At 32.5% G+C, this 25,340-nt stretch overlaps 2 protein-coding genes across 3 annotated transcripts; one reads left to right on the plus strand and one right to left on the minus strand.

Moving 5' to 3' along the window:
- The first annotated feature begins 394 nt into the window (after nucleotides 1-394).
- LOC110994172 (5'-nucleotidase) lies at nucleotides 395-20,661 on the plus strand. Of its 2 annotated transcripts, XM_045628126.1 has the most exons (16): nucleotides 395-564; nucleotides 1,430-1,572; nucleotides 2,989-3,109; nucleotides 4,301-4,408; nucleotides 9,249-9,335; nucleotides 9,418-9,584; nucleotides 10,426-10,524; nucleotides 11,061-11,183; nucleotides 12,426-12,591; nucleotides 13,340-13,518; nucleotides 14,074-14,229; nucleotides 14,850-15,029; nucleotides 15,731-15,855; nucleotides 16,759-16,857; nucleotides 17,287-17,383; nucleotides 18,041-20,661. In XM_045628126.1, exons 2-16 carry the CDS (start codon nucleotides 1,447-1,449, stop codon nucleotides 18,122-18,124), a joined length of 1,917 nt encoding a protein of 638 aa, XP_045484082.1. In that variant the 5' UTR covers nucleotides 395-564; nucleotides 1,430-1,446; the 3' UTR covers nucleotides 18,125-20,661. The 2 variants fall into 2 exon arrangements, with proteins under 2 accessions (XP_045484082.1, XP_045484081.1); XM_045628125.1 differs by lacking the exon at nucleotides 395-564 and having other exon boundaries at nucleotides 1,262-1,572.
- Nucleotides 20,662-21,903: 1,242 nt separating this feature from the next.
- Nucleotides 21,904-23,471, minus strand: LOC111002999 (protein SYS1 homolog). Its single transcript, XM_045628127.1, has 3 exons — nucleotides 22,961-23,471; nucleotides 22,726-22,847; nucleotides 21,904-22,466 (listed from the first exon to the last, which is right to left on the minus strand). The coding sequence occupies exons 1-3, from the start codon at nucleotides 23,147-23,149 to the stop codon at nucleotides 22,277-22,279; spliced, it is 501 nt and encodes a 166-aa protein (XP_045484083.1). The 5' UTR covers nucleotides 23,150-23,471; the 3' UTR covers nucleotides 21,904-22,276.
- Nucleotides 23,472-25,340: the final 1,869 nt, after the last annotated feature.

The raw sequence follows: 25,340 nt of genomic DNA on the forward strand, positions 1-25,340 counted from the left end.
ATTGTTCAATTAATTAGTAGGTCACTTTCATTATACTTCAACAATCACAACGAGACGTCATTTCAATACGATATGTCTACTGGTATATAAACAACTACTTTTCTTTAGCCACTAGGGTCTTCGAGCAGGCGATTTAGTGCATTGACCTTTATATTGGAGGAACTGCGAGTCGTTTCTCAACAAATAGAAAGGTTTTGGAATATGTATTCATTAATATAAGGGCTTAAATGAGGGCTCAGTAGTAGATCGAAAATAGTTTATAAAGCGTTACTGTTGTATAGACATTTTCATATTGCGTGAATTGGAAAATACGTTTCCCATAGCACACTGTCAATTATTAAACAATCATCCGACATCCGTCGCAACCCTGACAGTGACTTTAACATATGGCAGTGACAGTTGCCTTTTGGTTCAATCCGTTTGTGGATTTTGGGTGTGCTTAAAAATTTAAATAAATCCAACAAAATAAAATAAATAAATTAGAAAAGATTGGGAAATCTTGACTTAAAGTGGTTACCAAATCACAGAAAAGTTAACAATCTGAGACATTTGCCATCCTGTTGGGTAAGTTTTAAATATTTTTATTCATTACTTTAATAAAAATTTATAATGGTATACGCGAAATGAAGCTGACAAAAATAAACATAATTATCAGCTGTCAGTCTGTGCGAAATTTGTTTTCGTTTATGTACGTACTACTTTCTTAAATATATTAATAAATAAGATTTTGTGCCAAAAGTGTAGCCTTAAGCTTTGTTCGACCCCGAAAAATGTATTAGCATTCAATTCATGAACGTGCAAGTTATACAATGTGTAATAAACTGTAATAATGAGTGTCTTGTGATGGAAGAGTTTGCCCCAAAAACGCGACCTTGCGAGATATCAAAAACCTATTGCAAAGGAATTTGATATGTTTGAATAATAATGAACCAGTTGATCTTGATTGTTGGTTCACCATGAACTATAGTGTGTGTGTGTGTCTATAGTAATCTATAAAAAATCCTAAATAACCTTGAATAAATAAATAAAATTGGACTACTAAGACTGTTTATTGTAATTGCAAAAAACTATGAAAGGCAAAATTAAAAATTTCTAAAAAGCACCAAAAAAACCATAATATTTCCAAAAAAATGCTTGTATTATGAAATATGGAAAGAATTTTAAACATGAAAGAACAGCCTTGAATTGATTATATTTTATAATTGATAAAGTAGCCACATAATGAATATTTATAAATGTTAGTAAAACTATTGTAACACATGAATTAAACTTATTAAGAAGATGTGTTTAGCTTTAATAGTTTAAAACAAATCTTCATATAAATGAAAATCACAACAATTTTAAAAATTAAGAATGTTCACTGCAATAAGAATCAAATGTGGATATAAAACTTAACAATATAGTACATAGCTACAAAAAATGGTTCTAGTGAGATTTATTCAAAATATGGCGTCTTTTGCGGCGCAAGCAGCTCTGCGGTCACGTTGGAGTTCACTTATAGAGTCTACCAGCGTTGATGTACCTGGAGAAGTCACAGATGGTGTCCGTTCCGTTGTGGGATGGCTTAAACAGGCACGAACATCTCTAAAACGTAACTAAACCGGACTTCAAATAACAAATATAACAACAATCATTAATAATGATCCGGCTTAGTTAAGTTTTTTGTATAAATAATTTGGTTGTTGCATGTCTGCCTATATTTTTTTTTTGTCTTTTTCATATTTTCATGACATTTTATTTATTTTAATTAAGATGCATGAAGCATGACTATAAAAATTTTAGGAAGAACAATAAACTATTCAAAAATATAGACTGCTTCTGTGAGAGATTTCCGAAAGCTACATAAGTACTTAACTTCCTTATACATAAACACTGTATCACTTTACACTGTTAGCGTTCATCAGTTATTTAGATTAGCAGTGTAATTAATTTCTTTTCTATATATTACTGTATTGTTTATAGTACCAAACCATTTTCGTTAGTGAAAGTACCTTTTCTATTTCGGTATAATAAAATTACCTTGACTGTGAACTAAATCGAATTGACCTTGCGACGATCCGGCTATTGTCCGTCGACCGTCATTTGTAAATAGAGTGTGGCAACTGGCATCGATATACAGGGTGGCATAATACATATGGGGGTAGAGCAGATGTAGTGAGAAATGAATTATTTTCATAGTAAATTAAGTTGCTTTAAAAATTCCAATCTAAGTATAAAATCACATTGTTTACATTTTATGAATTAGCTTTACATTAAGTAGAAAATAGCATACGTAATAGTCTTTACGCGTTTATCTTTTATCAATAGTATAATAATTTTAGTGTTTTTTGAATCACACTTTAAGTTAACTTCTAAGCTAGTTCTAAAGGCATTAGATACGCCTTGGTGTTTTCAAGGCATACACATTTTTTAATTGAATATGTCACTTTTATCTATCTTATACATATTAATGAGGCTTGAACTAAATTTGGAAGGTATTATTATATTACAAAATAGATAAAGACGTGTATGAATATCTACTTAGAAATGCCAGGTGACAAATAAATCGGTCGTATAACGCAATCACCATTTTTATTATTACTTTGTATTGAGGAATTGACACACTGTTCTTGTTTGTATTAAAGTGTTAAAATATCTTGCATTGATGGACTTGGTAGTTATCAGGACATGTAAAAGAAATAATAATTTTTATCCGCCATCTGTTTTTGGCTGATCTGTAAGTTTATTAGATTTTTTTTATTTGAAAAGAGTACACAGTTTTGTAGTAATTCGGCTTTCATTTATTTTTAACAGAGCGCATCCTTAAGTATATGCTTTACCTCACACACGAATAAGCTGTAAACCGCCAACTTAAAGAGTGTTCCTTTTTATTCACAAAGACACTAAAGTAATAAAAATAAAAGTAAATAGGTGTTTAGTAACTATTTGGTGTTTATAAGAGTCTAAAACAGTGCGGACTCACTCAAGCGTATATAACGCCGTTAACAGGCATCTTTGGAGGTGCGTCAAGTGGGCAGACGGGCAGTGAATCAACTCTCTGGCCGAGGGATGGGGGATGACGTGGTCATCATACACTTCAACGATGTCTACAATATCGAGCAGGTTACTAGTAAGTACATTATAGCTTCAAGAAAGCAATATCAGCAATGTAAGTGGGTTAGGTGTTTTCTACGCCCATGTTGTGTGTTCGAACCTTGGCCTTGTACGTTTTGTAGCACATTCCAAGTCGAATCTTAGCGCTAAGAAGAACTCCTGTATGTGATAATCGTATTAGATAAGACATATGAGCACTGAGTTTCGACTCTCGCTTCGCGAATTTCGCGACACTTAGCGCTCCCGTATGTCAAAATACAATACATTTTTGAGTTACGGCCCGTACAAGTCTTACCGATAATTCTATTTTCTAAACCATACCATAAGAGTTAGATTTAAAATTGACGTGTCAGGTGCAAGACACATGAAGAAAAAATATTACCAGGCGTAAAAATGTCTCACGGAATTTATATGAATTATATGAAAATAAATAGGTAGCTGAAGGTCGTCTCGCTGTTATCTGAATAAAAATAACCTCAAAACCTTAGAATAGTTTGGTTTAGATAGTGTGGCGTGCAATTGATCACTTCAGGAAAAAATATTGATGGATCGTTATAATTAACTTTGGAGAGATTAATCATACATGTCAAAATACTCTTTGCTCGATTAAAATGCCATAAATATAACATTTGGATAGTCACGCAACTTTTGCGTATACGTAATATACGTTGTATATCTGTCGCGGTCAGTTAGCTTAATCAGCCGATCAATTAACAGTCTAGCGTTTTTACTAAATGCTTATGTGCTTCAAGAATATGTAATGAAATCCATCAAAGTCAAGCTGAACATCGTTCAGGTCGCTAGTTAAACGGCGCCGTTTAGTTAAAAGGCTAGGCTGTTAATTAAACGGCTGCTTAAGCTAGTTGGCTGCGATATATCAATGCCTTCGTACATTAATGATTATAGCACGGGTTTGGTTACCAATGGAGTAATAGTTTCGGGTTAATCACAGAACAAATGCACCCACAGTGTTTTATGTGCATTGTGTGTGTTATTTTTCCGCCCTTTTGGGGGATTATGCGACTATTTATGACAAAATGGACGTATCGCATTTAAAAAGCACAAATTTTTAAGTACACTTAAACCTTTTAATGTGATCATATCCTCCATATATATAGTCACGGTTAAGGCTGATCCTTTTTCTAAAATAGTTTAAACAAACAAACATTATTGTTATTTTCTTATAATTATTTGTGATATATTTCAGGTACAGAGCCAGTGGGAGGTGCCCTGAGATTCAGTACGGCTGTAAAGTCATTGCACCATCTCAATCCTTTAGTTTTATTCAGCGGGGACGTCTTTTCGCCGAGCATGTGTGAGTTTTTAAGTTTTTACTATTACTGGGCGTGTTAGTTCCTCTCCCGTACTCTTAGCTTCATATATAACTGAGCAACACAAAAGCAATTTTCTATTTCAAGAATTAAGTTTAGTCACTTAACCAAGCAAACCATGTCATCAATAAATGTCTTTTTTATCTTCTACATTATAAGTACTATATACAGAATTTTACGTTTTAAAATTAATAAAATGAAAATGACTGACGTAGTCTATATAACTGTAAATTAATAGGCGTGAGGTGAATTATTAATTATTTTTTTACGTATTCTTTATAACCGATTTACACGGCCATACAATACGTAATACTTAGTTGGAAACAAAGACTTTTTTATTAAATAAATTTTAAAATGTAAAAACCACCGCTTGAATCCTTCAGCTTTCTACCATGCTTTTGATAATGTGAGTAATATCACTCTTCCTGATGGAAGATGGAAGATTTGTGGAGCATGTTGCTTACTTACTCGTTACTTTAGAACTTGTCATGCTCAATTGTATTAAGATGAGGACTTCGAGCTAGATAAGCTAAACAACGAATCCCAACTTCTTGCATCCACGTCGCCAGAATGTATTTAGATGAGCCTCATTCGAATTTCTTTCTACGTCCCTTTTTCTACATAAAAAAGCTGACTTCCCGACTTAGTAAAAATATAAAATATGTTTATTTTGGAATATAAGATACAGGTATCACTTATTGTTAAATGAAACGAGTATTTTATTTAATCACTGTGTTAATTATATTTTAATGTTAACCAGACAATGGCGAAAAAGGAAGTAAGCTTAATTATATTACACAGAGCAAATCATAGATACCAGATATAACATAGACAATAATTAATGTATTCTATAATAATTGCTGAAGGCACCAAATTTACATTCCATAGACTAACACTCCTACTAAATTTGAGCCTTCTATTAAAGCTTACAAATGAAAACCAAACATTAAATAGCTTAGTTATAAAACTTTATATAAACATACTTGAGCAACACAGTAATATGATAGCTTTACATTTTTGGTTTCTCAATCACACCAAGTTTCTCTCTGAAATATTGAAATTTTACTTTACATAGAGCTTTTGTAAATATATCAGCTAACTGACTATTAGTACTAACATATTTCAAATCTATCAATTTTTGTGCGTATTTTTCTTTTACAAAGTTATACTTAATATCAATATGTTTACATCGTTTATGAAAATCATTATTCTTGATCAAACAAATAGCACTTTGATTATCTATATGAAGATTAATACAACTCTGTTTATATTCGTTAATATCAAGCATTAACTGCCGAACCCAGAGAGCTTCTTTTGTAGCACAGCAGGATGCCATAAACTCTGCCTCAGTGGTAGACAGAGCGACGGTTGATTGTCGTTGAGTGCTCCACGTCACTGCTGCTCCATTTTTCATGAAGATGTAACCAGTGATAGACCTTCTGGTGTCAGGATCATTGGCATAGTCGGCATCAGAGTAACATTCAAGTATGTTACTTTGAGTTGATCTGAAACAGAGTCCAAAATGTTTTGTTTCTTTTAAATACTTAAAAATACGCTTTACCGCATTCCAATGCATCTGATCATAATTATTGAGGAAGCGAGCAACTGTTGACACTGCATACATGATGTCAGGTCTGCTCACTATTGCAGCAAATATGAGAGAACCCACAGCTTCTCTGTAAGGAATGTGTTTGTTGTTGCTATCAGACTCAGTGCTTTTTACCAAAGTAACATGCGGATCAGCAGGAATGCTATTAGTATTGGTATCACACATGTTAAATCTTTTCAGCATCTCTTCAATGTATGTACTTTGATGCACAAATATATAATCATCACATCTTTCTATATGCATTCCTATAAAATGTAATGATTTACAAATCTTTACATCAAATTCTTTCTTTAAGTCATTTATTACTTGAGTAAGAGCAGAGGCATCTGTAGACAGTAATAATCCATCGTCCACATACAGTAATAAATATATTTTAATACCATTGATGCAGCCCACATAAACACATCTGTCAGCATGACTGTTCTTAAAACCATATTTCTTTAAAACATTATCAAATTTAGCATTCCAACACCTAGGTGATTGTTTTAAGCCATACAAAGATTTCTTGAGCTTGCATACAATATCTTTTTGAACAGTAAGGCCCTCTGGCGGCGTCATGTAAATCTGTTCTTTCAACTCACCATATAAAAATGCAGTTTTAATATCAAATTGTATCATTGACATTTTCTGTTCTGCAGCAACAGATAAAAGTAAGCGAATTGAGTCATACCTGACAGTTGGTGCAAATGTCTCAGTATAGTCAATACCGCTTTTCTGTGTGAATCCTTTAGCGCATAGCCTTGCTTTGTACCTTAGTCCTTCAGTTTCATCCTTTATACGAAACACCCATTTACATCCTATAACTCTAGCTTCAGGTAGCTGTTCTACTAACTGCCATGTACCATTATCACTATGTGCTCGTGTAGGTGAACGGTTCACTATGTATGCTGCTGTCATTATTGCTTCAGCCCACAAGTTTTTCTGTAAGTTAGCATTGATTAACATACATCTGGCTTTTTCAAGCAGTGTCCTGTTCATACGTTCAGATAAGCCATTTTGTTGAGGCGTGTATGGAATTGATGTTTGATGTTGTATGCCGGATGACTTCAAAAATTCAGTAAAATCATTATTTATATACTCAGTTCCATTATCGGTTCTTAATACTTTAATTTTAGTGTAAAGTTGGTTCTCTACAAGACATTTGTATTCTTTAAATTTATTAAGACATTCAGACTTTGATTTTAAAATGAAAACAGTCACTTTTCTAGAATAATCATCAGTAAAGGTAAGAAAATACCTTGCATTTCCAAGTGACTTCACTTCCATGGGCCCGCATACGTCGGAGTGAACAAGTTCTAGCAATTTTGTTGCTCGGAAACCTTCACTTTTGAATGGCAAGCTTGTTTGTTTACCTTCTATACAGGAAATACAGGTCACATTACTGCTCAGGGACATTTGCACACCTTCAGCACAGGTGTCCAGCTTCTTCAGGTCAGTGTAGTTCAAATGACCCATACGCTGATGCCATAAGTAGAAATCATCATTTTCTGTTGAAGCAGATATGTATGCTGGAATACTATGTGTATTTAGCCTGTACATATTATTTATCATTTTAGCAGCTGCAACTTGCTTGTTTGTTTTATTCAAAATTTTACAACCTTGTTTGTCAAATTGTACTTGACACCCACTATTTATTATCTGACTGACAGAGAGAAGATTCGTAGCCAACTCAGGAATATAGAGAACATTCTGTACCTTGATAGTTTCCAACTTACCTTGTGTATTGACAACATTAATATTTACCTTTCCACAGGCCTTCACAACTAGCTTCTTGTCATTAGCTACTATTATTGTGGAAATTGGAGGTGTAATTTCATCGTAAATCAAGTTACGATTCATTGTCATATGCATTGATGCTCCAGAATCAATATACCAATTATTGTCGTTGTTTATTGTTGCAGATAGCACAGCAACATACCCAGAATCTGTGTTCTCCTTAGACTTCTGTTCCTTTTTCTTACTTCGGCAATATTTGCTTATATGCCCATATTGATTGCACACATAGCACCTTGGACCTTTACTTGTTTTGTTTTTATCTTGAGCTTGTTTGACAAACTGATTTCCCTTACTTTTGACATACAATGCACTAGACTCAGAGCTTTTCACTTCTTGCAGAAGCTTAGTCTTCACAGAATCAGCTGTAATTGTCACACCAGAGCTTTCAAGTGCCATGATCATTGGTTGATACATTTCTGGTAAACCGGCAAGTAATAAAGTCCCAAGCCATTCATCATCGACTTCAAAACCAATGTTTCTTAACTTGTGAGCAGTGGTCATGATCTTGTTAACATAATCTTCAATGTTCAGACAATTTTCAAGTGTTGTATTGATCAGATCTCTCAACAGACCAACTCGGCGTGTCAAACCTTTGTCATCGAAAGCTTTGGCTAAATTATTCCAAACTTCTTTAGCTGTTTTGGCTTCTTGTATATGTACATAGTTGATGGGATGTACTAATAAGATAATTTTCGACTTCGCTTTTGTGTTAAGTTTGGGATCAATTGCTTCATTGTCTTTCGCGGTGACACAACTCCATAATTCCTCATGTTCGAGGTAGGTTTGCACTGCAAATCTCCACGTAGGATAGTTTTCTCTTCCAGTCAGCTTTTCAATCAGTGCCATCGTATTATTTGAAGACATTTTTTGCTGATGAAGAAAATTGAAAAACGCGTGGCGAGTTTTGAGGTTATACTGAACTCAATTTCGTACTTTTCACTTTAACTATTTTGTTTTTAAATAAAATCAGGTGGTCTGGGCCCATAACCTGTTAAATGAAACGAGTATTTTATTTAATCACTGTGTTAATTATATTTTAATGTTAACCAGACAATGGCGAAAAAGGAAGTAAGCTTAATTATATTACACAGAGCAAATCATAGATACCAGATATAACATAGACAATAATTAATGTATTCTATAATAATTGCTGAAGGCACCAAATTTACATTCCATAGACTAACACTTATTGTACGTCATTAAATTTGAATGGGCACTCATCGGCAAAGAATACAGAGGGTGTAGGCCGAGAGAAAAAACCGGCGTAAAAAACTCTCGGTACTCTTTTAAAAAAGCAAATTATCAAACAACACTTATTTTAAAACACATATCACAAATTAATTAGTGTACATACTTGCAATTGAAGATTTTCTAGATAATTTTTTTGGTATCTAGTATACACATCTGAGATCTTATGTATTTATGAAAATAATTTTCAGTAAGCACATTCACGAAGGGAGAACAAATGGTGCCTGTCTTAAATGAAGTTGGAACACATTGCGCAGTTTTTGGAAATCACGACTTTGGTAATTATGTTTATGTATTACCTGAGGTCTTTATAGCGTTACTAACAGATAAATAATTATTTAATGAAAATTGAATTTTTAGATTTTGGTCTCGACGTCTTATCTGGATTAGTGGCTAAATGCAATTTTCCGTGGTTGATGTCAAATGTCATAGACAACGAGACGGGAAGGCCGCTGGGCGACGGCAAAATAACACACGCACTTATATGTAATGGACATAAGATTGGACTTATCGGATTGGTCGAACAGGTACGTGAAAACGTCGGTGTTGCCAGAATAAAAAAATGTTGTGTGGTTTTATGGAACCACGGTAAAAGTGAAACTTTTTTTCACACAGACATTAAACTAAATTTTTTTGGAATAATATTCCATTAAGGGTATAAACTCGCTTTATCAATCTTAATTTCATACTTGGAAAATTGTAATGATAATGGGACTAATAAAAGTAGACGAAGTCTCCAACTAATATTTTTATTGAATTCTGTGTCTTAGAGAGTACGACATACATAATACTTAACAATGATTTAGATTATATACACATATTAAAATAGCGTGGAGCACTGGCACAAATGAATAATAGTCTATACACAACACAGCTGCTGCGAATTATGTGCGCCGCCATATTGGCCTTGGCTGCTATGACGAGCGCCTTTCACTTTATCCCTACTCCGCGGCCGACCGTCACGCGACATCCGCCACACATACCAAAAAGTTTGAGACGATGTAATAAAAGTTTCACTTAAAAAAAAACACGAAATAATACGATAATGTTACCCTCAATTATTCCTGAGCAAATAATTTGTCTTAGTAGATATAGTGAAAGTGAAAGAGGTAAGATCTACTAAGCAGCCAGACACTTGCCTATAAAAAAGCTTTAAGTGACTGCCATTAATTGTAAGTCGTCACAGTTGTCTAATTTTTTAGCATTCTATAACTTTTAAGCATTCAAAAATAGTTGCTTACAAAAAACGATACTAGTTAGCAAGTGCTACTGCATCAATTCCAAAAGAAAAACTTTTTACTTCCTCGGCCTCTGGTCTTTTATTCATACAAGTGTCGTGGCAGAATTATTTATACAAATGAATTGCAGGAATGGCTGGATACGTTAGCCACTATTAATCCAGAAGAGGTGACCTTTATTGACTTCTTACAAGCTGGTTCCAAGTTGGCTTCTCAGCTCAAAGAAGAGGTTTGTTTATTTTTATTTTAAATGTCTTATAATCTGTCGCCTTAGAGGTTTTGCTAGCGGTTATTATTTCAATAATACATTTTTTGGGCAAGAATTAAATCATAATATTAACAATAAATTAATAAACGCGGTGTAGCAGGCGGCCTTATCGCTACGAAGCAATATCATTAAGGCAACCTTATTTAAAGAAAGTAATCTCGAAAAGGGCAAGAGTGCAAAACTCAATAAAAAAACAATATTAATAATAATACAACGAAACAATTAAATCCAAGCATTAACACTAATAACTTACCGGAATAAAGGAAATGTATAGATAAATGATTACTAAAAATAACTAGTAATTACTCATTTGATTTCCAGTATAACTGTATTATAGCTACACTTGTAATAAAGTTATTGAAATAAAAAGTAAATGCAGTTTTTTTACCATGACACGTACGTCCAAATCATATGCTATATTAGGTTCAGTATTAACGAGAGCTAATTAAATTAAGATTTTCTAGACCTTTTTAATGTTCTAGTATTTTTTTTTTCAGGGTTGTGAATATGTTATCGCTCTAACGCACATGAGATCCCCAAATGACATAAAACTTGCAGAGGGTGACAATAAAATAGATCTCATATTGGGAGGACACGATCATGTCTACGAAGTTCTAGAGGTAATATTCGATAAGGGCTTGAAACAAAGTGGGTAACGCCTAGCGACATATAATCAAATCAATCGTTTATTCAGTTTAGATGCGCCTCAGGGCATGCTTATTTATTTATTTTATTTATTTATTTTATTTATTTATTTTATTTATGTATTTATGAATGTCAAAAAAGTTTACAAAATTCGCGAAAGAGCAAAACTACTAGGAGGTCTTGTTCTAAGTTCTTATTCTTTATTACTCAATATGTCATATGGTACATAGTGTAATGGTTTCAGCTCCTTACAAACATAGTGTAAAAAAAACTTGGCGATTAAAAAAGAGTGGCGGAGAGTTTATTGTCAGTTCTTCTCTTGCGTTCTACGCCCTTGATTTAAGAACTGGCAGTAAATATAAAATTAGATTCATGTAATATTTCTTTTTTTTTTGACGTTCATAAGTGTACATTATGTTACCTATATGAAAAAATAAATTTTGACTTTGAGAAGAACGGGCAAGAAACTCAGCAAGTTTTACCCTCCCTCTACATTACAATTATTCAAAGGAAAATGTTATAAACCACAACGCCATTAAAGTTACATAAGTAAAAAATAAAATAAAAATCTGTTCTGTGATTTACCACATTCATATAGAACGGTTTTTTAATATAACCTAGGTACTTTAGAACTTCCTTTTTCTGTACGTACGTACGTATTACGTAATGTACGATCTATTTGAATATTAAAAATCACATGTCTTAATTGTATGGTATGGATATACTTGACCATTTATCTTAAGAGTGTTCTAAATAAAATATGTAAATAAATAAAATATGTGGGTATATCCCTAAAATACAAAAATATTTTGATGCAGCACATACTGAAAAAAAAACTCGGCAATATTTCTGAAACTGTCTCATTATTTTGTCTTTACCCGGTCTACATACATGGCTTGACTACTCGAATGAATCGTGGCAAACTTCACGTAGCATGAAAAAGAGACGCACTTAGGCCGTAAAGCGAGACAGCAACAATATGGCTGAGAGATATTGAAGCATTTCGATTGCAAAGCGAATGTTTAGGCTTCACGGCTGAGACACTAAACATTCATCGGACATACAAAAACATAATTGGCAATATCCCGGCCATGCTGAAATATTTCCAAGTATTGCATTGCCATGCTGGCTGATGCCACCAGCTACACTCTTGCAGCCCGTATTGTCTTCCAATCTTAGCTTAGATTGAATACGTTTTTATGTATCGAAAATTCCAGATAAACAACAAATACATAGTGAAGAGCGGCACAGACTTCCGTCAGTTTAGTAAGATTAATATAAACTTTGCCGAAGACTGCGCACGCGTCGATATTTCTGAAGTAGGTGTCACCAGTTCCTATGAAGAGGACCCGGTTTTGAAGTCTAAGGTTGAGCAGTATTCAGGTAATTTTAATAATTTAAATTTCTAACTATATCCCGAACTTTGGTAGATATTGTATTGTATAAAAAAGTTTTTATTGTTTACGCGAATTCCAGTTGGGATTCGGACTAAATGCGCCATCTTTTTATGTCAGTCGTTTGAAATTACAGGACCTAGATTTTTTTATTAATTTTCTGAATCTAACCACTAGTTGGCGTACCACTCGATTTCGATTTTTATTTTAGTATATTAGTTTTGTATTCTAGGTATACATATAATTGAAATATAAAAATATTGTAACACCTAATTTATAAGTTAGTATGGAGTTCTTTGACCATTTTTCTCCATATAAAACATTTTTTTTAATATTTTCGACTTGTAATTTTGTCTATAAAAGTGCCTAATTGAAATAAATAACTTGTCTTTGGGTTTGTTTCTGGCTTTAGGAGCGAGATCTTTCCTTTGATCTTTCTACATATATATCGATATTTTTAAATATGTATATATATGCCCGTTAGTAACAATTCTAATGAATCATGAAAACCATGTTTTAAACTCCTACTGAACGTTTGTGTTATAAAGTTCTTTTTGATTCTGTTCTTTGTAAATAGATAAATATTTTTTCTATGATATATTTATATATATATATTTCGTCCTGTCTTTCTCATGCGTTGATTCGCATAGTGTACTATATTATTCACATCTTTAAAAAGACAAATATTACTATATTATTAAACTGATGTCTTAATTATACATTAAATTGAATTCTAGCGATGATTGACGGTAAAATGGATGAAGTACTGGGCAAGTTCTATGTGCCTTTGGAAGGTCGGTTCTCATGCATTCGTCGTCAGGAGTGCAACCTTGGCAACTGGGTGTGTGATGTATTACTGGCAGCGACAGGAGCCGACTTGCTCTTACTAAATTCTGGAACTTTCCGATCTGACCAGGTATTGACTCTTCAAAGACAGCGTCTAATGTTTTTGTGAAAGGATTTATTAGGTTCTTTTTTTAATGTAGATGTAAACACAGTCTATCCTAAAAAATACTTTCTGTTTGTTAAGAAGTTTTTTTTTTTTTTGAAAAACTTTGGTAGCACTTTTTTTACGTTTCCTTTTCCTCTATTTATTTCTAAATTATGAACCTCTTGTAAAAACGGAAAATTAATACATTATCAAATTAAACAAATCTTTATCACTACAGTTTTCCTTAATTTCTTTGGATTAAAAAAAACGTCGTTTTAACGATTAAAAAAAGGCAATTTTCATTTATAAATGTCGTCCAAAATTCAATTGTGTCTTACAGACTTACTGAAAGTAAGAAAATGTAGTAATAAGTTTATTATGTAGGTTGATTTATTGTTTGTGTGTATTTTGTTTAAAATTCTTTTTATTTTAGAAATAAATTTCTGAAATGGCTCAACTAATTTAAGAATGTATTGTCTCAAACACAAAGTACATTCTGCTTGCTTTTTTAGTTTTCTGAAATTAATTCGCCATTTCCAGGTCCATCCTGCAGGTGATTTCACTCTTCGAGACCTGTGTACTATAATTCCCATGCGAGAGCCTCTGGTAGTAGTGGAAGCCACTGGTGAAACGGTTCTGAAAGTGCTGGAAAACTCTGTCAGCAAGTATCCAAGTTTAGAAGGACGGTTTCCACAGGTAAATATGTACAAAAAGACATCCATCATATTCATATAACACAATTCAGTTTTTTTTTCATTCATAGACTAGATTCTAGTCACTAGAATACGCCAAAGACTCTTAAACAACAAGACATAAACTTAAAACTTCTTGATGGATATTGTTTCCGCCTAATTATTCGTCCTTTATTTTTTTTATTAAGACGGTTTACAGCTTATTTATTTTATTTATTTATTGTATACATAATCATAAATAGAAGAAGTTGGTGTGGTGGAAACACAAACTGGACACAGTTTTTCTGTCCACCAGGATGTCCAAAATATTTAGATAATTAACTTATATACATACCATCAAACCATTATAACAAAATTATGTATTAAATAGACACCTACTTGCCTATTAGATTTACTAATGATCATGAAACGAAACAAAATTCTGGTGCTATAAAAAGGTTGTAGTGCCACTGATTTATTTTTGTTTTATATCGTATCAAAACCTCTTACCATTCTTGTCTCTGTTTATCGCAATCCTCTCTCATAGAAATCCTAGAGAGTAAAGAAATTAATTGTTATTCAAATAAACTTGTGTATGAAATACTGGAATTGTGAGAGCGTCCTTACATATAATTTTTATATAAGGTTGCGGGAGTTTCGTTTGCCTTCAATCCATCGAAGCCTGCGGGTGAAAGGGTAGCGGAAGAAGTGGTCAAAATCGGCGATGAATACCTACAGAGGGATCAGAAGTATAGACTTGCGATTAAACAGTATTTACATTCGGGTAATGACGGGTTTACTATGCTACCTGACTGTCCGGTATTGGTGAGTTTGGATTTAATTATTTTCGTATTAAGTAATTTAAAGTAAAGTAATTAATAAAGCTTTGTTTCTGGACGGTTGATACCAAATTTATTCAAGTTAAGACTTACTAATGGCCACACAAAATCTGAATAAAAAAAATTGTTATCAGAAGGAGAAATAATGTTATTATGAAAATAAAAAAATTCTATAATTACATATTTTTAATATAAATATATAGTATTCTCAATGTGAAAGATCTGAATCAATACTGAGGCATTGACAATAAGATCTGGTTCTTTTGAACCGTTCAACCGCGAAGCACACATACGTATTAATAATATCCTTAACCTACTTTTTGTAATTAATTATAATTTTGTAATTATAATAAAATGGATAAATAGAGAATTAAAAGTTATTTTAAAAAGTCTGGTTTTTGTTGCTGTGAATCTTTAATGCTGGCAACATTTCTAAGAACCGCTTACAAGTTTAACATCTAAAATAACAGATAAACAATTAATGTACACTTACCATAGAATTGTCATTTAGTAAACTTTTGCGAATCTGATTTTTTGAAATTGAAAATAGTGAATTAGATTTGACTTCAATAACGAGTTAGGGAAATTAAAAACATAGTTTCTTTTAAATGTATTGTACTCGGATATACATATATATTTCAATGTTTTTGTGTTTGTTGGAAAATTTCACATATATAAATATTTTAGGTGTCAGATGACATGTGCCCAGAAATAGGTATGGCGATACAAAACCATTTCGCTGCGATCAACGTACGAACGGGACGCTCTCGCCCGTCTAAGCATCGACAATCGCTCGTTACGCTGAGCCGTCGGTATGAATTATTACTATTTCAATATTGTTTCATAATGTTCATTTTCAGTTAATTCGATTCTCGATTCAAAACACTGTTTTCAAACAAACAAACAAAATATCTTTATTCATCTAGGTAAACCAGTACACTTATGAACGTCAAAAAAAATTAATCGTAAATTTACATTTACTACCAGTTCGCAAGTCAAGGGCGCAGAGCGGGCAAGAACTAACTTAACTAGGGCTGCCATCTGTAAAAACTGCTCCAGGTGCGGAAGCGTAAGGTCCCCGGATTTTGGAGCTTTCACCCCGGACATTTCAATACTTTTTTCATTCACTTACATCTTGATTAAAATATATTTTTATTAAAAAAATTTACTCCCGCTCGCGTAGTAAAATAGTGTCAGCAGCGTGTGCGGTGAAATACCTAACCCATAGCTTTTACTTACATAAATTATGGCAACTGTATCTGATCGAAAACCCGGGCTACAATTTAAACAGCGCCCAAACCCTCCCCGGACATCTTCCAAACTAGGACAAATCCGGGGTAACCCGGACGGATGGCAGCCCTAGTTTTAACTAATGATGTTCAAACCGAGCCTCACAATTTCACTCGCGTCTTCCAGTCATAGCGGCAAGACATGTTTTAATTTGAAAAAATGTAATTGATATTAGCGCCTTAGCAAACAAACAAACATACTTTTCTGATTTATTTCTTACAAGATTTATTGAATTGATTACATCTGTTAAGGCATAAATTAAATTGTATTTTTTTGAAATTTACTTTAAATCTCTATGTACACACTAAAAAAATAACAAATCTCTAGTCTAAATAATGGTTATACTTTAAAAGATACATTATCCTTTAGACTATTTTTTTTGACAAAATAAGGATGTTCATTTTAAACTTACCATATTGTTTCAGACATAGTCTTGTGAAGATGTTGGACAACAGTGAGCTGGATGGTCCACCTCCGTTGAGGAGGGCATCATCAGCCGCCGAGTCACCACACACGCACCACAGGTATTCACTTCTTATGGGCGGTTTAAACTCATATAAAAATCACTGCCTTCTTCTTCTAACTAATCTAAAGAAGAGATATGCTTTCATCTCGCAGACGTTTAATTAGGAATTGACTTTAGTTTTACAGTGTTGCCATCAAACTTAATAAATATTTGCTAAAAAATATATTAATCACGTTTTTTTAAATAAAATTTAATTCCGCGCTCTAAGTAAAATAATAATATTTTTTCAATTTTAATATTTTTTTTTTATTTTTTTTTTGTAGATTTGATGTCAGAATACAAATAGCTAATTATTATACGTACAAACCTATTTCTAAATTTGTATTAATTGTCATGACATGAAATAATTTTCTTTTGTCATTAGCAGTGAGTCCTAAATAATTGTTAAGGTATGCAAAACAGGCGTTGATACGGAAATTATTTGCAGATTAACGCGTCGCGCATCGCTGGATGATTTGGAGCAAAACGCTTGTGAACTAGCCCCAAAAGTCGAGAATAGGATAATTGTTCTAGACAAGCCAGATGTAAGTTATTAAATTGATTATTACAAAATTAAAAACATTTTTGTTTGTTAAATGTGTATTTAAAAAGGTTTTTTGTTTTGCTAGATTTTAATTTTATAAGTTTTTTGATTTATAATTTAATTATCGGATACAAAAATACTATTAATTAACAGATACAGTTCATTATATTATTTTGTTTCTGTTGTCATTATTCAGTTTCCATGATATTTAAAAGTGATATCTCCCATTAAATATCATTTTAAGCTCAACTTTGAAAATTAAAACGTGATTATAGATAGCATCTTTATTTGGAGAAGTAGTAACATGATGCTAAAAGTCAATGAAATTATTATTTTTTTTTAATACAGAAATTTATGTAGCGATAGCACAATAAGTTACTATTCAAAGATTTGACAGTCATCAGAATAATAATAAAATTAACTACTTAAAAAAATAAACATACAAAAAGAAAGATGTGTGGGTACCCTAACTAAACAATAAAAAGAAAGATGTGTTACCCACACCGTAATATTTTATTTGTAATGTAGAAAGTACGTCTAGGAACCTGTCATTAACGCTTGTACCAAGTGTGTGCTAAAGTTTGCTGCTATAATCTTTTCTTATATTAATTGCGTTAATTAATTGTGTACTAGGTAATTAATGAGGATTTTATTACAGAAATTACAAGAACTATTGGCTGAGCGGGCGAGATGGGAGTCGGACTCCGTGATAAAAGAGGTTGATGACGAAAGCTCACCTTAAACAATGTAAGGCTCACATTACGCAATGTCTTAGATGCATTATTTTTCCCTTTGTAATTTATTTACTATCAATTTAAACCTTATTTATATGGTAATACAGTGACAAATCGTGTGGCTACTGTCAAAAGTAGTTTTAAGTTTCTTATTCAAAGTCTAGTGCAAGTACAACGAAAAAATACTTAAATGTGACAAGTTTTTGGAATGTAATATAAATAATTTACACTTGGGCACCAAATGCGTTGCCATGGTTACCATACCTGGAATTTGTTGCCATGGTAACGCTATCTTAAATCTGGTTTTATTTATTCACTTATCACTTTGGAATCATCCAATTTTAGTGACAAATGAAGTTTCTGTCGATTTGGAACACGGTGATGAGTTATTTATGTACAATAAAACAAATGAATAAAGGATATTTAAAAAAAATATTTGCTGTACTAAATCTTCACATTGCAAAACAATTTTCTGTTATAAATTGTTATTCTATTACCATATAAATTGTACATCTTATTTGAGGACGTTTTCCAAAGCCCTATAAAATTACGAAAATTTGATCTGATTTTTTTGAAACAATTTATAAATCAAAAACCTCAAATACACAGCTGTCTATCTTGTCCATATAAATCAAAATCCAAACATTAATTTTATCAAAGGGCATTGTGGAATGTAGGTAATATTTACGTATTAATATTGTTTAAGGTTGTGTAAAGACAACGATATTATTTTAGCGACAATTGAATAATATTTTTAATTTATTACAGTAATCAGCGGTCTAAATAAAAAAAATAATCGAAAATTAAATTATCATAATTTTTATAATCTAAAGGTCAAAAATATTTTTTTAATTATTATTCAACATCGAATTGACACCCATTATACGTAAAAGACAGAACATTGTCTTTAAAGAATCTCAATGCTTTTAGAAAAAGCTTTACGCTTTTGCTTTTACGTAAAAATGTCTATTTAGCAATATTACTAAAATCTAATTATGTATGTATAGATGTAAAATATTTTTATCAATATAACTTGACATCGCTTCTGTTACTGTATGTAAAAGCGTTTTTAAACAAAATACCAGTCGTAATGCTAGTCAATTTCATACAAAGCGGTTCAATATTCATAATAACACTAGATATTTATCTTATTTTCTTCGCTTCCATGAGAATATTAGTACAATAAATACTTACGCAAGTACAATATTATATACATGTGCGTGTAAGTTCCTATGTATCAAGGGAAGTTTCTTTCTATGTGTGCAATAATTAACACGGGATCATTAATAATGTTATAAACAGTGGCGTAGCAAAGGAGGGGCAACGGGGGCTAGTGGTAGTGGAGAAATCCCTGAAAACATTCTATCTTAGTGATTCCTCCACTAGCACTAATTCAGCTCTATGTAGAATTCGGGGATTCCCGCAAAAGAGCTTGACGCTGTCGTGGGGGATTCCCTGTCCCATACTATAATTTAATAAATGACCCATGTCCTTTATCATATAAAATTTATGTTTTTTTACTTTCGATGGGGTGACACCACCAACTTCCGCACCGGGTGCCACCAAATGTAGCTACGCCACTGGTTATAAATAATGAGATTTTTTTGAGGCAAGTGGCACGGAAAACTGAGGCTTTATATATGTAATAGACACTATAATCTGTGCCTACGTATGACTACGATGACGTCACATTCTGAATCGCGCTAACGTTATCTCGACCGCTAAGGATACAACTTCTTGATCTTAGACACTGGGCCAGTAAGGGGCTCTCTAGGTTTGGAAGAACATTTTTATATGGAAAGCTTAACCGCTATTTGGAACTAAACGCAAACATGCTCTTTCGAATAGAAATTCTATGGAAATTCGATAGTTTCGAGCTGTCAAACATTTGCAATTATCGTATTTGCATCTACGACAACACACTGTTCCAAGGCACGTATAGGGTTGAAGCGCCACTGAAATATTATTAGATATCTACGCTTGGTATTGATGGATGCTGATAAAAGATTTTCGCCGGTAGTAACTTAGTTATACATTAGGTACCGGTGCTAAATGTCGATCTTGTAGCAAGTAGATTTTCTCGGCTCCGCCCATAACTCTTAAAACAAACACTGAACAGTGCCTTTATTTGTTTAAAAGATCTGTTAACTATAGTTTTAGGTTTTCATTACAAATTCTAAAATAGGTAATTAATTATCGCTCATATTAAGACCAAAGTAAGAATACATAGGCCGCCAAAAAAACTAGAATGAACAAAGCTTTAATTCATATTAAAAATATAATTGGCATTTTATATTGTGTAACAAATGTGGGGCAAATGTCCCCTAAAAAAAGATTATATCATTATCCGACTTTAATGCGTATCTCAGTTTTCTTATGCTGTTCCTTTCTGGCCTTTGTTCTTTATTCTGAGCGAATATCGTAGTGATAATATATGGCACTGCAATAAATCTTCCATATATAGATAGATTTTAATTTAAAGAATGTCACTAGCTTAAAACAGTATAGTATACAATAATTTTACTCTTTGTACCTCATTATGAAAGAAGTTTTTTTATATATATTATTGCTAGTATGGAAGCCTTTTTGCGTTTAGTAAGTAATGTGTAAAGTATTTAAACTAATTTCTGAATGTGAATACATTAATTAAACAAAAACTGCCACAAATATATCATTATAATATATCAAAGCAATATTATATTCGGTTGTAACAAAATAAATATTATTAAATAAAAGTAATTTTAAAAAATCAATAATTCATTAAATAAATTAAGTTACTATATCCACTTGGAACCTTAAAGTGATAAGCCCCACAAAAGACGCTAGTGCACCTAACATTTATATTAGACAAATATTATATTATATGCATGTAGTACTTGTTTACCTTAAAATAAGTAGAGTATTAAAAAGAAATCATTATATACATAATAAACTATACCCAGTAAGTACATATGTTCTATACATATAACAATTAAAGCCTCAAAGAGAAAGAGATAAATAGATCTAGTTTTGTCTCTCACTAACATACTAGTTTTAATTGTTAACATTATTATTATGACTATTTTATGTAATATGAAATTTTATGTTGCAGTATTTTTGTAAAATACATTTACAGAAGTATTTTATGTTATTTTGATTTGTCCAGCAAATAATTTGGCCAGTATATCTATACACCCCAGATGGACAGACATTGTTTCCTTCCTACTAGAAATATGTGCCCACACTGGCCAAGTTATATGCTGAGACAGTAGTTAATCACTTATAATGGAAAAGATTGCACTTTTATACAACCAAAGATCAATATTAATCACTGCTGGAAACTAGAATTATTATTGTACCTTATTTACTTCCATTAATTTAGTATTTGTGATAATTTAACAATGTTGTGATATTTGATGTTTATTTAAAATGTTACCTTGTTTTTACTACAAAAATAAATTGATTTTGAAAATAAATGTTTTATTTCTACAAGATAAAAACTTTAACCAAATATAAATATTATGCATAGTTAATTAAATCTTAATATTCCTTATCTGGTCTGAGTCTAATCACTAATCAGTATTTTAATAAAAGTTCAATATCTCAAACACCTATGAGAGGTGTAGACATGATTTTACTTGCAGTTAGCTGGTACAACTGTAAATTACTCCAAATTTTACTGATTATTTAAACAAATCATATATATATAATATTAAACATTAACAAATTCAGTGTGTATACTCTCAAAATAAGCCATTGCATTACTCTTGTATAAAAAAACACATTCATAGTCAATTATTTTATTTACAACATAAATTAGGCAATATTATTAGAACATTTCTGTACACTTATAAAAATAAATTTTAACAGTTATTTTTTTCTAATATCTATATAGGTATGTATTGCTCTTAATTCAGTTATTGGAGGCTTTTAAAAAAAATGTTTTATACAATGGCTTGAATTATTTTATGGTAAAATCTATGGAAATTGAACAAACAAAAAGAATATTATTTAATTGATACATAGTTATAAATAAAATATATACATAGTAGGAAATATCATAACAGGTCAGATTCAATTTACTTCTGATCATTAGATAACTGGATCTATGACTAACTAACAAAAATAAGTTAAAGAAGATATTGAGTCAAATTTGGTTTTCATTTCATGACATTCTTATCTCATAAATCAACTTTAGCTCCAATGTTACTGAGTGGTATGGCTTGTAACTCTGTCCTGAGGCAGAGAAACTCACCTGCTACACACATGATTGCAGCACAAGAAATGTTCAACGCCCACCATGAGAAAGTCGTAGGGAATAATCCATTATAGAACCAACACACAATAAGGTGGATTCCATAATATGTGCAACTGTAATGCAAAAAAATTATATATATTCATATAATCTGATAACATTTTAATTAAGAACAAAACAATTATATTACAGCAATTAATTATAAACAGGGTAAAATACTTTTATAACCCTATTAAATATCCACCTAGTCAATTCATTTGTCCAAAACATTTTAATGCTATATTTTGTACAGTTACATACGTATACTTTTTATATAATTGTGTAAACTATGATTAAAACTAAAAGACTAAATAACATGAGCACATTATCCATTACCTGAAATCCAAGCACAGCTTTGTTCGTCCTACCAGAAACCATAATAAATATGCACCAATAATGGCATTCAGGACAAATGCTAATATTATTGATCGCCCTTCACTATCTTTAACGTGAATTTCCTGAAATAAAGATTATAAAATATAAGTAATCAAAACATTTACTAGCACTTAAAGAAAAGACATAGACATCTTCTCCCTAAGTTGTTGATGTTATAACTTTTTATAAAACTTACATGATATTCAAATATGTGGTCCAAAGTCCTCGTAGATCCGGTTAAGTCCTGCATAATCGCGACCAGAAGACTAAGTGTAACGTAGAGTATGAACTGCGTTGCTAATATCTGGGATATTAAAAGGCATGGGTCCCATTGTGTGTATCGAAATGACCCCGTCAATTTCTTTATTTTCGACATTTTCGACATGTATACTCGATTTTGACCATTACAAATTCATCAAATAATGTCTTAACGACGAAGAATCAGATGTTTTTTGAAATCTTATAATGAATCCGCGAAAACTTATTAGTTTTTAGAGGTATAATCGAAACTGCTATATATGCACTTGCATATCACCATGTCAATTAGAAAACACTATAATTTTAAGATAGTTGTATGATAGTATATCATGATCTATTTTTAATTAAATAAAGCATATGGATCTATGTTTACAAAATTGTACAACTTCGTTTTTAACTTTCATCACTTCCTTCGTCGTTCGTCAAAGTGTCAAACATACTTGGGTTTTGAAAATTTTATATTTGACACTAAAACTGTAAATGAGATTTGACATAATATTTTGAGGAACATCGTCAAGATTGAACTGACGACTGACGTTCTATAAATGCGTGTCAAATTTCCTTTAACTAAATGACTATAGTAAGTCTATGCCCAAATTTATAAAAGTAATTATGTATGTATATTATGATAAAAACATATAAATTTTACTAAAGAGATTTTTTTTACAAACAATTAAAGTTATATTGAGTTGGATACACTCGTTATTTATTATCATAATAAATAATAATTTGGAAGCGTTATTGCCCTTTAAACCATACAATTAAAATAAATATACAATTATCGCAAAAAATGGCGTACTCAATTTACATCTATAGCAGTAAATATAATATTTGATAACAGCTGATAGACGGTTTAATACCTATAGTTATTGAAGCATAAGCATATAAGATATCGCTCGAAATTAAACATAATATTGTTTAATTTCTACCTACCTATATATATTTTTATAGAACAGGGACAGGAGGCTCACTAGCTGTAAAGTGATAGTCATGGACACTCTCAATGTCAGTGAGAGAGTGCGTTGCGACCTTTTATTAATTTATTTTCGCTCTTTTCTTGAAGAATCTTAAGTCAAATTGGTTCGGAAGTCTTTCAGCGAGTAGCTTGTACCACATTTTGGTGCGGAAAAGAACTGCGATAAATAACGCTCGGTTGTGGAACGACGGACGGGTGATACGCGTGGAATTTCGTATTCTAACGACAATAGTATTCTATGTGGGTCGACTTTGCGCTTTTAACAGTTGCAAGCGATGGCCTGGAGTGAGGTACTGTCTCGTCTTGCTGAGCCTGATTAATGCATTATTTTTATTTTCGAGAGCCTAATTAAGATGGATTCGATGGAGGTGAAGAAATAACCCAAAAGTTAGGTGGGTCCTCCTTCTTGGTGTGGGCCAGCAATTCATCCTTCCTGTGCCCCCTGCACAGGCTGATACAAATTCCCTTGAACAGCCTTAACCACTCTCTTGCCAAAACTGTAAATTGAACTATGTCTTAACGACTTACTGTTTACTGGAACTGGAGGCTGAGTTATATGCTTTTTTATGTTACCGGTATTAGCATTACAAGATGTCACCGCTTTCACCCACACTTTAAAGCATTCTTGATTACAACTTGGGCCGCCTTTTAAGCCAGGACTGTCACGTGCTACCGATTGGCGCCTCATAAAATGGAATTAAGAGTTTCATGCCCTGCAGAACAACCTGGGCGACAGAGTCAGAAACGGAATCTAGATCCGACGAAAAGCATATATGCACACCACAAAGATGTAAAGAAAGACTACATCCCGCATCAATCTGTTGACCTATAGAGTCAAATACGGTGACCACGGCTTCGGCTTCGCTTTGCGGGCTGTGATCCACGTAATTATGTGATAAATCCAAAGGAGTGGTGACGGCGAGTTGGTGGTTATCTGGATGTAAGATCAACAGATGCTCCAACAAAAATGGTTTGTAACCATCTACAATTGATAATCGCGTAATTTCGGGGACCATTTCTGTCACATCATAAGCTTGGCATTAATAGAAAGAAAAGCCATTAATTAACCTATACCTATACATTACAGTCGTCAAGTATCACGGTTTCGTCGGGCAAGACCTTTTCTTCCGCAATGGCACCTATACGCACGCGTAGGATTGCTTATGAGCATCGCAGGTCCACGCGTAGCCAGAGAATAGATAAGTACATACTTTCAGGCTTCCGGAAGCAGCGAGATCTTCCGGAAGCCTGAAAGTATATAAATCTTCTTATATATCTTATATATCTTCCCTGTCATGCAAGCCCTGAATTAATGTTTCGATGTTGAACGGACGTGGACCAG

This window comes from Pieris rapae, chromosome 5 (genome assembly GCF_905147795.1).
Source record: "Pieris rapae chromosome 5, ilPieRapa1.1, whole genome shotgun sequence".
Lineage (NCBI taxonomy): Eukaryota > Metazoa > Arthropoda > Insecta > Lepidoptera > Pieridae > Pieris > Pieris rapae.